The 16,572-nt window shown below is 41.4% G+C and overlaps 1 protein-coding gene across 3 annotated transcripts in view; it reads left to right on the top strand.

Annotated features, from left to right (window-relative positions):
- Nucleotides 1–16,572, top strand: part of sema6a (sema domain, transmembrane domain (TM), and cytoplasmic domain, (semaphorin) 6A) — a 96,402-nt gene that overhangs the window by 31,516 nt on the left and 48,314 nt on the right. For all 3 annotated transcript variants that reach the window (XM_061278737.1, XM_061278738.1, XM_061278736.1), the window contains one exon: nt 16,045–16,227. In XM_061278737.1, coding sequence (XP_061134721.1) covers nt 16,128–16,227 — 100 coding nt within the window. In that variant the 5' untranslated portion in view covers nt 16,045–16,127. The remainder of the gene's footprint in view (nt 1–16,044; nt 16,228–16,572) is intronic.

Raw genomic sequence — 16,572 nt, 5'->3', positions numbered from 1 at the left:
AATACTCAAACGCAGAGCTCAAAGACAGAAGGGGGTGGGGGGGGTGACATGTGCAGGTTTTTTTTTTTCCTCTATCCTCAAAGACAGATGCTCCCTCGGAAACCCAGAAAGTCTTTGGCAGAAAAGGAAGGCAATTACCATATCACAGATCAAGACAACCACTTTTTCAATTATGCAGAAAGGTTGTTAAGATGCAAATACATCAAGATGGCTGAAGTCCCAGAACCCCCCCCCTCCCCCTCCCGAGAAGGATACAGTTTCACCTCCAAAGACAGTTCCTCGGCTTCTTAGCTCACCGCACTTTGAAAGGCAACAAGAGATCTCTCTGGATGCTCGTTTATCTATAATTCATTGGAATTGGTAACAGTGCAATCCATCACGGCGTTCCGCACACGGCTTTTTAATTGATTCGTCTTCATTATCTAGATTCCCGAGATCGGCCTTGGTGGAGGTCTGCGCTCAACTGAGTGGCATTCTCGTTATATTCCCTACTGGACCAAACGCTGTTATGGAACACGGAACAAAAAGGTCTTGCCTCGGGACTCAATTGGACGTTATGATTTTTCCCTGACCAGAATTTGAACATCAAGCCACCACCAACATTTTCCAAAAACCAGTTCATCAAATGTACCGTATTTTCCGGCCTATAAGGCGCACCGGACTATAAGGCGCACCTTCAATGAATGGCCCATTTTAAAACTTTATCCTTATATAAGGCGCACCATTAATGCATCATGTCAGATTTTTAATCCAAATCAAATCATTCTCCATTTTATCTTTTTTATTTCAACTTCAGACGGAACAAATTACTTTATAATCATAAAATAATGATCCATAGTCTTTTTGAGTCATGATTCATAGTCTTCAGCGGGCCACTTATGATTGATTTCATGACACAATGCTTTGGGCCAGTTTAAATTTAGGAATTTGGTCCATATATAAGGCGCACCGGACTATAAGGCGCACTGTTGGTTTTTGAGAAAATTTTAGGTTTTTAGGTGCGCCTTATAGGGCGGAAAATACGGTAGTTAAACTTCAAGGCTGTCCAAAATGGCGGTTTCAATTTGCAGCTGCAAAATAATGAACCCAATCTTGGTAAAAGTAACCCAGTCTTCTCTAAATGCACACAGCTACCCAGCAAGTGCCTTATTTTTGTCCAATCCCATTTCAGCTCTATTGTGTTGCCATGTAAATGTAATCTGCCATTCAGAATCCTGAGTGCTGGTGTCCCCACCTCACACACACTGGCTCTCTCAGTGGTATAAACGGCTAGCTGTCTTCAGTCTACTCACAATGGGCTAAAATTATGAAAAAAAATCCCCTGTGTGTCCTTGTGTGACTTTTTTCATAGAGTGCGTGAACAAGTGAGCTTTTTAGCCCACACTTAAAGAAGTCTTATTGAGGGGGGAAAAATAAATCCGATGAACCCCGCAGGACTTACGTAATCATCCATTAGGAAAACACATTATGCATATACACATAGGCTTTCCGCTGCTTTCTATTGTGAACGCCGCACGCAGTGTTCCCCCCCCTCGACAATCCATACAGAGCACAGCGCTCATGTTTTATGCAGCCGACGCAGGAGGCCGACTGCCCCGCGTCCCTCTCTTCCAAAATTATTTTAGCGCAGTATTATCATAATTGGACATTTTCTGAAAAAAAAAGGCAAATAGATTTATTCCTTCCGATGTAAGACACAAGACAGCTACATTTTCTTTTGGACAAAAAAGCCACCTAATTCAATCAAAATGTAAGACCCCACAAGACCCTATGCACGACGGCAGCCGCAGCGGAATAATAACTTTTAATCGGGAGTCCACTGTGCATTCCCAGTGTTTCATTAAGACCTTGGCCGTGCTTCCCGCTTGAGGGGGTCGAGGAAAGCCAAGAAGGATCACGCTAGGGATGCCGACAACAAACGGGCACAATGAGATATTGGGTCAAGAAGGTAGAGTCAACAAACGTGGAGTTTTTAAGTGGACCTGCAGGAGCTTTTTTAAAGTTGGTTAATCTGCTCCTGCAGGGAAAGTGATTGCCGCGTCTTGCCCTCCCCGGAGCTCGAAGCCGCCGAGGACCATTGCTCGGATTAGCTCCTTGTTGTTGTTGTCCTTCTCCGCAGCGCTACATGCAAATAATGAAGGCGCTGGGAAAGGCATGCAGATGAGGATAACATACATTGTGTGTGTGTGTTTTTCAATTTGTGATTTAAATGTGGCTTTGTTTTATGTAGTGTCTTGTTTTTTTTTGTGGTGTCTGTCTCATTCAGATTTTTATGTCTACCTGTTCCCGTCTGCCAATCAGCTCTCTCGGCCACTTGCGTCTTGCCCAAGTGTTTGTATTTTGTATTTAGTTCCCTGGTTGATTTCTGTTTTTTGTTGGACCGTTTGCTTTTTGGTCTTTTTTACTTTGAGTACTTTTGATTTAAATTCAGGACTTTATTGTTTTAGTAGTTCGATTTTTCTCAGTAATATATATATTTTTTGACGTGGCGCTGTTCAGTATGATGGGTTTAAATAACAGGAAGCTGACATATATCGTGGCAAGAAACATCTAGCGTTGGTACCAATATCCCCACATCTTCTCTAAAAGCTCTTTTTGTGTCATTTAGCTCTTAGACAGGAGGTCTTTTGACCGTCACAGAGATGCGAGATGATGATTGCCTTTTGTTCCGACTGTAAAGTGAGTGAAAGGGAAGGGTAGTGGAATATCATGTTGTTGATTCCCCACAGAGATTATTCTGTGTAGATTATCCTTTTGGATTAAATTGCATTTCTCTCATTTGCACATTTACCAGGTAAATACACTTTTGTAAACGCTTTTCAATCTCACTATGAGCAAAACAGGTTGTATAAGAATACTGTGTATTGTTTTTACGATATCTGTGCAACATTTCTTTTGGCCTCGGCTGCCCGATACTGGTGTCGAGATGCTCGCTATTATGATGATGATGATGGTTTACGACTGGCTTGTTTTGAATGCTTCAAATGAGGTCGTTTTAGCATGTAAATGCTGCAGTTGTCTAGCAATTAACACTGTTGGATGCCATCTGCTGCCCGTTTGCCACTAAAATGTTTTTTTTTTTTTAATATCTCCATATTGCTGAGATATGAATGTTTCCCATCCGTCAAAAATAAAAACGCTTGTGTATGAGCACACTTTAAGAAAATGACAATAATAATAATAAGTTGGAGAACTTTTGAAATTTTAGGTTGGGATATTAAACTAAAAATATTTGACTTTGAAAAACTGTTCCCTTGTAAAGTCGTCTCAACTAACTTTTAGACCGCAAAAATAAAAGTTGTGTTTTCACAGTGCAGGGCACCTTTTTGAATTGGTGTTTTTATTCATTATTTCCTTTTGCCTTAAAAAAAAAAAGCCTTTTAGTTTGGATATGTAAATGATAAAACTCATCTGCCATATAATGTATTAATTAATCCAAACTCTGAATTGTCATCAAATTTAAATACGCCTCGTTTATTTTGGTATTTTAAGATATGCATTCCAAAGAAGGCTAAACCTTCTCCAATGGAGCAACTCCATTTCCTTTCAACCGTGTTACCTTTGACCTCAGTTGAAGCTGCCTGTCGCCAGTTGTCAAGGGGGACTGCTTTTTGACAGCCTTTTCCTCACAACCTTGCAATCTATACAAAATATAGCGTCAAAGTAAATAGTTGGAAAGATGGCAAAGCTCATGCTTTGAAATGTACCCACACATTTGGATAGTAATAACCCTCCGCCAATATATTCATGGTTGCAAGGTCTATACTCGAAATACTGGCTCTAAATCATCCCCAGAGTCATGTCAGTGTGGCAACATGATAATTTATTGCGTTGATATGTCACCAGAGACGGCATCGTTCTACAAATCACTGACAGGACTGGTCTGTGCTGGGACAAAATGTATACGTCAATCATAAGCGGCTGAGCTCAAATGATGAGGAAAAATGGACACCAAAGTCATTTGAATGCAACAGTTTGCATCATTTTCAACTTCCATATCTTTGCTGCAGTAAGTCAGTCATTTTAGTCGTAGGAGAGACTGATTTTCTTTTTTCTCTCTCCAGAAAACGTGCCACTGTTGGGTTTGTACTGACAGTTTGAAAAAGTCTTTTTTTTTTCCTCAAATGTTGTCTTTAGGTGTAAATGGAAGGTTGTTTTTGTGCACTGCACGTGCCTACCTTTGTCTATCAATCTGTGCACTGCCCCTAGTGGGTATTTGTGCAGTGTGAACCCCTGGCATGAAATACATTTTTAATTTTTTTATGATGATCTGTCTAAAATCAATTTGGCCGCTTGAGCAATTCTAGTGGAAATTGGTCTGTCGGTTTTGGCAAGAGGAAAACATCAGAAGGTTTATTTTGAGTAATGGATTGGATTGGCTCATTTGGCTCTAATTTTCCCCATATCACATTGTTTTTCTTCTATGAGGCTCAGCAACACCTGATGCTGTTTCATTGTGGCAATGAGTGTTAAAAAAGCACAGGGAGGCTTGAGGAGCTTAAAGCTTTGTCTTGTTCAGGAACTAAAAATAAACAAACAAGCACAAAACCCTCGGCTAGTATTAGTTCCATGTTTGAATTGAGAATTTTTGTTTGTTTGTCCATAATGAATTACCACAGCAAAGAAAATGCATTTTGGCATAGATCGTAAATGTGTAACTCTTTGAGAACAAACACATCTATTATGACGTGGAATGTATCATTTCATTCTTGATGGGAAGGAATAATGAAGGACATTTAAATATAAACCAACAATGTAAAGGACTTATACACAAATAATAATTCTCCATCAACCAATATAAGGAACGGGATGCCCCTCTCCATCCACGTGCAAGTATTTGTCACATTTTATGCTCCGACCACCATTTGAGGACATTGATTCTCCCTACATTAATGGCAATAATTTTAAGACGCAAACAGCATCCATAAGCAATATAAATCTTCTTTGAAATACTTTTCAATGAGTCTTCAATGCATTAACAGTCTGTCCTTTGAATTGTTTTTCGTTCGATAATTGCATGCGGGCGGAATTAAATGCGCAAACAGTTAAAAGGTTTAGGTTACCGGATGAGCAACCTGATCCGCTTATGTCTTCGTGGCCCTGTCCTGTCAGGAAAGCACAGATTTCATTGTTGCTTGCTAAGTGCTGACCTGCAGACCTTTTCATTTTGCATTGCTCAAACACCATTTAATGGTTGCCCTCGCTTTTGCACAGTACTGCAAATCATCATCATAAAAATCGACATCTCCATATAAACTAATGGCAAAGAAAAGTACAGACATGAATGTATTACAACTAACACAAATTCAAATACCCTTTGCCAATAAAAAGTGCGCCTGCTTGATGTGCAATAAAAATGAGATTGCGATATTTTACGTGGCAAAAAACAACATTGATGTCTTTCTGGGCATCTACTAAATTGAAGGAAGTAAAAAAAAAAAAAAACTGCACATTTTCCCTGTATAAGGACAGAATGACAACTGCTAAGACTGAACCCGGAGCCTTCTCCTCCTCTTTCTTCAATTCCATTAAGTTGATTTACTTTGTTACGACAACCTCATTAATCACGTTTCCTCCGCATATATAATCTGCCTGTCAATCTCGTCTTGAAAAAAAAAAAAAATCCGGTAATAACACAGCCAATTGACTGCGGTACAGGGTGATGGAAGACATTGTTTGGGATGTGTTTGTGTGTGAGGAGGCGGAGTCAGTCTTGTTGTGTTTATCTTGAGAGAGCCAGCTGGACAAGAGGGAGACGCACAAAATCAAGGGAGACACGCATGATGATGAATTAGTTTGACAGAGACAGTCACAGGGATGAAATGTTAATTTGAACGCGCCAGAGGATGTCCTCCAGAGGACAGACAAACACACACAAACACACACACGCACGCATACATCCACGTTGGTACAGTCAGGAGGAAACTTAATTGTTGTCTGTGAGTAGCTTGTTTATGTTCCTGCAATCAGTCAGTCAGTGTGGGCTGCTGAGCTGTAACTTTCAATGTCAGATTAAATTTTAAGCAAAACATTTCATATCATTCCATTTAAAAATTTACATTGATATCATTACATTTAATCTGTGTAATTGTTTCAAAAGTGTGGGTGTTTTTTTATGGGAAAATGTGTGGGAGTTAACAACGATTAATTGATTAACTTGATGAATGATTTGATCACAAGAAAATGTTCGAACCAGAATCTCTTGCCTTGCAGTGATGTGCTAGCAAAAACTACACTTTAGATTCTGTGCCACCCATGTCACTCACCAGGCCAGGCTCCGCCTTAAAAACTAGAACTGCCCTCAGTGGGGCATAGACCTCCACCAAGTCCAAACAAACAAATTTAGGGTCAGAACCAATCTGTATCCAGCAAATGCGTTCGAACCATTTTCACAAAATGTTTGTTTTACAAATGTAAAAATGTTTCAACCTCTCGTCTTAGTCATCAAGTGTTGTCTTGAAACGGGTGAGCAGGCGTCATGAATCAGTCCTCCAGCTATCAGTCACTGAGCTTTGATAAAGCGCCGCTACGGTTCGTCTTTTTCAAAATGGCCTCCCACTACACGGTCCATCAAACTCTCTCTGAAAAGACGGCCCACATGACGCCTCTTTATCTCGTGAATAAACAAGGACCGATTGATGCGTCTTGCCAACCTGTTGTTTCTCCCCCGTCTAATCCCTCTCTGACTCTCCGCACCAACCATTCCCAATTTTTACCCTATAAACTTTGTCTCAGATCTCAACCCAAACCGTGGGAACATAGTATTAAAAAAGCTTTTCGCCTTCAGATTTATTGAAAGGAACCAGCCATTTTGTTATTAACTCGACATAGAAGTCACACGCCCACCCATATGAACTGCTCACAAGAGACACGACACTACCAGGATTAAATGTCTAACCGCAAGACTCCCTCTTTTTGCTCCTTGTCTCAGGAGATGGCCAAAGACCTCTTAAATCAACAAAGGCTCAAGAAAGAAACTTTTTTTTTCATATAAAAAGGAAGCCACTTTCAATTAATCTTGAAAGACGACTGGATTGGACGTTCTGTCAGTCATAACCATTTGGGGCCAAACAGATCAATAACTAAAACATCATTTCACACTCTTGTTAATCTTGCTACCTTTAAAGCCTTTTGTGTTTTGGTGAGGCAAAAAAAAAAAAAAAATCTCAGTACTAAACACACGATGCTGCTCCCCGACCCCACAGGGGACACTAACTCGCATTGATGTATAACCCGGCCCTTGAAATTAATGCAACGGTTCCATTAGAAAAATGGAATGACAGAGTCGATGTCAGACATCGCCGATCACAAATGGCATGGACATTTACTCATGGTAAAACTGTCATTTGTGGGACTCACTTGACATAACTTTGAACACTATGGCAATAATATGAGTTACAAGTCTGTTCAGTCTTATGATGTCTAATTCCCTCTTGTAGTGTGAAATCAAAAAGAACTCCCTTCAGACAACAGCACGATCTTACTTGTCACACAAAGTTACATTTGCAATTAGCCCGTGTACTTTACGCTCGCAGCCGAGCATCGAAAGCGCTATGGGCACATGCGTCACCATTGCATCATTGACATTAGGCTTCAAATGCAATTCCTAACCTTTTTTTTTTATGTTAATTCACTTTGACCCAAAGGCTCATAAATGAACTTGTGTTAATTGTAATTGCAGCTCTCTTGAGGCACCAGCTTCCGGTTGTCATAAAAGTGCAGTGCATGTATTAACTGACGCTTTGGTGCTTGTCACGCAAATAGGCTCAAAGTTTTCATACAACATGAACAAATAATGCATCTTCAACCATGCCGAAAAATCTCAAGGTATCAAGTTAGCATGAGCTCACAGCTAATGGTCAATAGCTGATTAGACTAAATGGCTAAGTAGCCTATCTTAATTGGTCCAGTCCAGAGAGATTTTGTTAAAAGCTTTTTCAAGAGGTCATTGCATTACAATTTGGTAAATATCAAGGAAACATTTGGCATTGTCGAATTAAAATAACTCACTTAGCGCTATGTGGAGAGAAAACATTATGATCATTGCATAATTGCCTCACTTTCAGGATGCACAGGCATTAGTTTGAAATAATATCAATAACGTTATAATCCAGTAAAACTGGCATTTGAAGAGAGATCATCTAGATTAAAAAAAATACAAATATAAGGTGAAATATTATGTAATATAATACAATTATTGTAGATTATTATTATTCATTATGATAAAATATTTCATATTAATATGCTTACATCTTATGCAATTACTATCGACATTTGTGTGCTTAACTCTTTTGTCTGCGGGCATTTCTATCGAGAAAACCGACACTATTTTATTTCACCATTCCACATGCCTACAAGGATTTCTATTTCTTATTTCGAGCATCCTGAACAACATGTTTGTGATTGTGGCACCAAATGACATGTCAAGGTGTCTTGCTGATCCGCCTGTCTGGGCACCGCCACCTTGTTGCTCAGCGATGCCTGCTGCTCCCCCCCCCCCCCCCCGATATACTACACACAGATAACACAATTTCCATTCTGTGCCCGATTCATCGCCATTGATCATTTGTAGATTGAGGAAATGACCCATTAGCAGAAAACAAGATCCCCTGTTAAAAGTAGCTAACACAGAGTGATATTACAGTTACTTTACATGGTTGGTGACCAAATAAGTGAATAAGATCTTTAATTTGAGTGAGACAAAATGGAATAAATAAAGAGCTCTCGAACAATGCAGCGTACAATAAATCAATAGGACGGACAGATGGCCAAGTAATGAGAGGAGGCTCAGGAAGTAAGTGCGAGTTGTAGGCTGTACTCTCCTGTGGCCCGCACATTACCTTTAAAGAGATTAGCATCACGCTCAGTCACAGCCGATGGAAGAGGAAGGTCTCGGCGAGCCAGCTATCAGCCGCCGAGCACACACACTCACTCACTTAGCATAATGGAACCTGCGTGAAATTGAAGCACTGCAGATTAAAAAAAAAAAAAATAGGCCATTAACAAAGATGAAATGATTTGGAGTGACGGTAAAATGAAATCATGGAGCATCGAGCGAACTTGAATGTTTTATCATGTGGCGGTTTGTGAGATGACACTGTGTTTTGTGCCTTTGTGGTTACGTGAACTTTGAACTGATGGTGAGCTGATTTCCCCCATCTGTTCTTCTGTGCCTGCTGCTTGGAGTTATCTATATAAAACAAAATGGAGGGCATAATATGCTCCCAAGTAGCGGCATGAGAAAGTTTCAATTCTAACCCCAAACTCTTCTCAGACTTGCAAGAAAAAAATAACATCCAATAACGAGCGGCTGTTACATTATCGACTCCGAGACCTTTCTCATTTAAAGCCTGTCGAGGAAAAAACAGGAGGCTGTAAATATCCATCTCGCGCTTCTATTGTTTTATTGATTCCTCATCGTCTTCTATTCGAGTCAAAGCCACCCGAGGAGCTCATGCTATCATCCTTTGGTTACTTCTCGCTAAATTTTCTGCTGCACCTTTAAAAACTAAGAATGCATGCATGAATACTCTTCCTATCTGCAAGGTATGACACAAAAAGCATTTTAAGTCTCATGCATTTTAGATTAGTAGAAACATAACCAAGGACAAAAATGGATTCGACTGTAATATAGCAGAAAATAGCCAGTAGGTGTTGTTACTTTTCATTCCGTTTTGGACATTTCTTAATATACATGCTGCCTATTTTTAAAAATCGACTTTGGCCTGACTGTTTACGTAACAGTGGTGCTAACCCCCACATAAAGTTTTTCTGCCCATGACCTGCTCAAGAGACGATAAGTATGATGCTGCTCCTAGCATGTTTTTGTATTAGCGTTAGCTAACAGTGTTAGCTTCTGACATGTGGCCCGGCCTGCACTTGTTGCTCTGTGAAGTTGTCAACACTCCTGCGATTAAAAACCACGTGCTTGCCTGTTTAATCATCTCAATAATAATAAAAAAAAAAATTGCGGCCATTGACTGGGCTACAAAGTCATAAGACAAGGCCACACCCTCAAAACAAGCTAATCTTAGCACGACATGAAATTGGTTGTGAAAAGAGTCCTATTCTTCTTGATCCTTAGGATATTTTGTCAAAAGCATGTGACAGACGTGTTAGTGAGAACTGTCTGAAAATGGTTGGAGCCTTTAAACCTCAGTGATCTGAACTTGGCTTTCATAGCTGGAAACCCTCAGTAGCACCTTAGGGAGCGCCGTCGTCTGCCTTGACGGGAGTTTCCCAATGAAATTCATCGTTTAACATGTGACAGCTTCAACATCCCCCCCCCCCCCCCCTGCCGCCGCTCCGCAGGGAGGCGCAGTGCAAGTGGCATTTAGCGTGATGACATTCTACTCATGATTCTTCTTCTCCACTGCACCTGGCCCAAAAACAAATCTCCCAGCTCGCTCTATGGACAAGGCCCGAGCTCACACGCCGACGCAAAGTGTGAACCGAAGTCATCGGGCGAGACAGAAATTCAAATCCGAAAATGCCACGTGCGTCCGAGCGTGTCCGTATCCGCGACGTATTTTCCCGCACTTTTCACATTCTATCAGCATGAGCGGGCTGTGACATTCAACCCGGTTTTCTTTCTCTATGACTGCGATGAGCTTTTGAAAATGCACCTTACACATTTTGGCATAACGAGAAAACACAGGTGACCAATCCAGGGTGCGAGTAAGACAAGATTCCAGATCCTCCTATTGGTTTTTCAGCAGCCTGCCTGCTTCTTGGCCTCCTTTTAATCTTCAACTACAAACAGAGCAGGTTGTTATACTTGGTGCGATGTCAGTGCACATTTGAGATGGTTCTCACACGCCAACTGCTCGGTTCTCCCACCCGTCCCTTTTGACAAAGCGCTTCAAAAAGTCCCACTGGTTCATCAGTTTAATGATTAAAACACATACGGACTGAATGTCTTTAACGTCCCAGAGGCGACGTTATTAAGACGAGAGCTTATCTCCACACTGAATGCTTTTTTTTTTTGTGTGTGTGAAGCTGCTATTTGGCAAAGTTGGCACTGTGCCTCTGATCTCTTGTTTCTTGTGCTTCCCTTGAGACTTTTTTTGGCTGGCTTCCGCAATCAATCCATCAGCTCTTAAAAGAGAGACGTCCATGCATCAGAGGCCTCTGTTTCAATAAATGGCCCGACAGCGACGGGGCGCCTCATTCATGCCCACTTCATTGTCTTTTCATAATCAAACCATGATGGATTATCATGGTACTGATATTGACTTGAAAGCGAGAATTGCGAGGCAGGCAAAGAATTATGGGAAGGATGTGTGTCGGTGTTTGCGGGCTTACTGTATTTTGGATGCTGGGCTGATTCCTCCTGAGGCGACCCTCTTTGGTTCAAGCTCCTCTGGTGTCTCTTGTCTTGGATTCATCAAGCAGGGCTGACAAGTGAAAAAAGCTTTGGCTCCATTTGGGAGCCTTGATGCTTGGATGTGTTCCATGTTGGTGGATCAGTGCCTTAAAGTCTTCACTGTTCTATGCAATCTTTTCTGCTTGATCTTTTCCTTTTCTGCTCTCGGGCCCTATTCAGACTTTGCATTAACATGCAAGTCGGGTGATGGGATCAGTAGGTGGACAGCTCCGAGGGAAGTTTAAGTGCAAGAAAAAAACTAATCGTAGACGCACCAAATATGCAAGTCCAAATATGCTCGTGTCTTGTGTGTGCCTGAATGTTGTCATTCTTACAAATGTCAACTATGTGAATAAGAGTTTGGGAATGACTGGACAGCAGTCTACCATTAACCAGTGGGAAGTATTTCATTGAGTGTCGAGCAGTCCAGGTTGTAAACTCCATCTTACCTGAGAGGGTGAAGTGGGAAACTTCTAAAGTAGGGGAAAATTGCCCAATTGATGTTTGTTTACTGCGTGTCAAATGTAGCCTTAGAAGCACTCACATAGTGAGCTATAACTTATGAATAAAGTCAATAATGCACGCTTCGAACTCTTGCCGACTCGGAATGCTAATGCTTCACATCACAAAATCTACATACTCCTCCTATTGATGGATTTAACTTAAAGAAAGACATACAAATGGATATAACATAACTTCAGCATTTTGAGGAAAAAAAATTGACATCACAAAGGACATCTGAGTCGAACAAAACTTCCAAATGAGATTCTGAATGAGTTTGAGTCGCCCAATGTAAGATTACATTTCCACAAACATCTCACTCTCCTCATTTCACACCTGAGCTGCAATTTATTAAAAGTGTTTTGCACTTTATAAAAAAATGTCACACAGCAAAAACAATAGTCCAACCCGTCATTTCAAATCACTTCACCAGGTGACATAAAAAGCATGGGCGGGCTGCGTATTTCTTACAGACTGAATCGACTTTTTCGTACGGCTATAATCACGTTGCCATTACAAGAAACGTCAATACGACATAAAAATGAAAAAATAGCAGCAATTTTCTCGAACGAATATTAGAATGTAGGATGTAGGAATCAAAATGTGTAATCTGCTTTTCAACGCATCCGGAGGGTCGACTAAGATGGGCTACCTGTCCAAACGGCAGCTTTTCCTACGACGAGGCCCACATTTCAATCATGTCTGGCGACCGACCGCATTGCCACCAAGACGACCCCTCCCTGCCTCCCTGTGGTGCTCCTGCCTGTCATCTGCGCACGTTATCCAAATATAAACACAGGCACGCCGCCCTCGTATCAAAGCTGTCAGACAGCATTTACGAGAAGCCGCCACTTAACTATAAATATGGAACACTTCTTCCTCTTATTCGGCCCGACTGTGATGAAGAAGAAACACTTATATACTGTCATGCCTCTCTTGTTATAGTGATTAAAAAGCATGTCCGACAACGCTTTCATTACTTTTCTCTATTGTAAATATTTTAGTCAAAATGTCCTCTTCCTTAAACTACAGAAAGCGATGCTAGTAATAAGATAAAGTTGTCCGGTTTATTTTGCAAAGATTAATGCTTGCATGTGAAAATTCTTTGTAAGATTCTATAAGATTTTGCACTGTAGAGTAGAAAACTTTGCCAGAAATGTATTTTCTCATTTTTTCAATGTTTTTTGCCTCCAGGAAAAAAAATAAATGCTATGGTCGCATATTTTTTTGTCTTCCTTGAAGTAGGTTGCTGTCAGGAAGCCAACAGAACAGACAAACACATCAAAACAAACAACTTTTGTAAATATTTGGCGGGTTGCGTCACAGTGGAAGCCCCCCTCCCCATCCAAAACAAAAAAATTGTATTGTCTTATCTTGTGTTTTTCACTGTGCTAACAAAAATAAACCATCACAAAGAAACAGATATTTCTTGCTCACATGAAAGGCATTTATTTTTATTATTTTTGATTGGTTAATCACTATGAAATGGTCTCTTCCCAAGAAAAACTCCCACCATCACACCATCCTCCACAAACCTAGAATGTAGCTAGCTAACTAAAGCATGACCAAAAAATTCAAATACTTAAAAAACAAATTAATTATTAACGTTGTGCAAGTTCCTTCCATTTATTAATGTGACTATTATCTAAACATGTGACGGCATTTCCTTCCGCTTTCCAACTATAACGGCCGGCCTTGACAAACGTTTACAGCTGAGCACCATCAGCAAACATGTCCACATTAGCGTACCGTAATTTTCGGACTAAAAGTCGCGTTTTTTTTTTCTTTCCATAATTTGAGTGGGGGGGCGACTTATAATAAGGAGCGACTTACATGTGAAAAAAGTGAAACCGCAATAAACGAACCGAGATGTAGCAAAGGATTACTGTAATTTGAATTTCAAGTGACGTCAGCAGCGCGACGCGGTGTGGCGCGGCGGTTGTTTAACATAAAGGACAAAGACTGATCATGGGATGACGAAGATGAAGGGCCCCACGTACTACCGGCGTCATTAGCGGCTTTGTTTCCAAGTGACACGGAAATTACCGAAAATTACGGTATTAGCAAGGAAAACATCATCAAGCGCCGTAATGTGTTTACCGTCAAAGCCCGCTGCTCGTTTGTTTTGCTAGCCCCTGCGGGGCTGCTCATTTTGGGATGTACGTGCATGTGATGCGGTTAATCCTTGGAAACCTCACGGGACTTTGTCCTAGATTGATTCTAGTATTTTGACTACCTGTTGCTGGGCCCCTGCTAGCAATTAGCTTGACTTCCTACACACACACGCTAGTTTTTTCCTTCACACACATTTGCACTCGAAATGCCACCTACTTAGTTATAGTGGCTGCGGTCAAAGCCAGAGGAAAAGTTTTTGTTTGGTTCATTTATATTAAGAAATCTTCAACTTCCATTTTGGCATTTTGGCTAATTTACTGTCACACGCGTGGTCGTTGAGTGCTGATGTTCTGAGGGTGTGCGCTACAGTAGCTTTTCAGAGAAAGATTTAAGCACGCGAGGAAGCAATTTCTCCTCCAGAAGAGCCGGTGTGGGTCTCGCTGTTACTCACACGGTGATGAAAGCGGCCTTTGAATTACACTTGAAGCCATTTAGTGCATCACAGTTTTTTTTTTTTTAAACATTTGAATCCAGCACATCCCCACCGGTGCACATGGAAGATGAATGCTGATTAATCTCCTGGCAGTGCCGTTATGTCAAAGTCACTAACATATGGAAGAAGCTTTTTGCAGTTACAGCTTTAACTTTGCGCTGATCAAGATTCCAGCTGGAAATACCACAGTAGGATTATTTACAGTATTTCACATTCGCCATCTGTCCACCAATGCTGTGCCATTTACCGCTCATCAATCAGTCAATTATGTCAAGGTTTACGGGGTAAAGTTCAGGGAAGAGAGAGGAATAAATAACTTGGAGCCACTTGCAATTCTATTTTCATAACTTTTATCTGTCAACTGTATTCTGGTAGCTGTATGGCTTTCTTCTTTTCGATAAATGAGATTTACATGGAGCTCTTTGATAAATGAAAAATCCAAGGCGGGACCAGATTATTTAACTGTTTTTTGGTGTGTCTAAATTGGTGTGAGGAAGAGGAGCAGGAGCAAAGGAGATGAAGGTGGTCTTCAGGCTTCCCAAAGCTTTGCTATTCTCCTCAGTGTGAAAGTGATCCTCTGTGTGAATGCTGTTTTCATTCCTCTCCTCAATGAGATTCACAGGAGCATGAAGGGACAGAGAAAGAGAGAGAGCGAGAGAGAGAAAGACCGAGAGAGACCAAGAGAGAGAGAGAGAGAGAGAGAGACATTGCAAAGTAAAAGTAATCCTCTCTTTCCCCCTCTTCTTCCTGCCTTGAGTGAAGGATAATACATGTTGGGATAAACAACTTATATCAGAGGGAAGTAAATTCAAATCCTCATCCCAGAAGCATCCTCTGCATTCCCAGCAATGTCCCAAGATGGGAAGGGATTGAAAAAAAAAAGAAAGAGCATAATGCAAATGAAACGCTCGCTTCTTGATTAGATTACCAACGCAATAATTGTCGCGTTTGATTTATGGCCGTAATCTGTTGCCATAAACGACGGGAGGAGTCAGCGCGGCATGTCAGGGCTAGATGTGCACAGATATGCATTACATTTAAAATTGCATTTGGGAATGAACTTGATGAGAACATACTGTTTATGGATTGAATTCATCCAAATGGATTCGTTTGCTTTTAATCTTGGGGTTGTTAGCCTAGCAGCTAGTGCATTCGGTTCACGACCGGTGAGATAGCGGCGGCGGGTGTCTGAAGCCCAAGTATGGCTGGGAAAGGCAGGAAAGAGCCTGGGCTCCCATGTTGGGAAGACGGAAGTGTGTTTGTCGGCTGACTCGCAAGTTGGAAAGGATACATACGTTTGGGTGTGCAGGTCTTGATCCTCCTTGAGGCGTTTGGAGAAAGATCCTCTCTGCCTGGTATCAATCTATGACGCATATCACCTTCCTAATCCATTTAAAGCTCTTTAATATGCATTGAGTCACCAAAAACTCATACATCTTGGATTTCGGCAAGTAATGCACGGATGTGTAAGGTGCTACTTTGCAATCCCCGATTCTGAAAGACTTATTTTTAGCTCTGCTGCCCCCACCATCCACTCCCTCAGTGTAATTTTTATTTTTTTTATCTGCAGGCTGAGGTACATCTGCACCAGAGGACCAGCAGCAGCGGCAGCAGCAGCGGCAGCAGCAGCAGCAGCTGCACAGTGGTGCAACCATGAGGTCAGAGGCCTTCCTCCTCTACTTCATGCTACTGCACATAGCTGGAGCCGGCTTCCCAGAAGACAGCGAGCCTATAAGCATCTCTCACGGCAACTGTGAGTCCATCTACGTATTTGTCTATCTTTCTATTTGTCTATCTGTCTATCCGTCCATTCGTATATCCATCCATTCATCCATCCACTCATTCATCTGTCTATCCATCAGTCTATCCATCTGTATCCATCTGTCTATCTGTCTATCCATCCATCTATCCACCTATCTATCCATCTATCCACCTATCTATCCATCCAGCCACCGACCCAAACCCATCCATCCATCCATCCATCCATCCCATCCATCCCATCCATCCCATCCATCCCATCCATCCCATCCATCCCATCCCATCCATCCCATCCCATCCCATCCCATCCCATCCCATCCCATCCCATCCCATCCCTCCC

Source organism: Syngnathus typhle, linkage group LG5, assembly GCF_033458585.1.
Source record: "Syngnathus typhle isolate RoL2023-S1 ecotype Sweden linkage group LG5, RoL_Styp_1.0, whole genome shotgun sequence".
Lineage (NCBI taxonomy): Eukaryota > Metazoa > Chordata > Actinopteri > Syngnathiformes > Syngnathidae > Syngnathus > Syngnathus typhle.
This window is presented reverse-complemented; position numbering and strand designations above follow the sequence as displayed.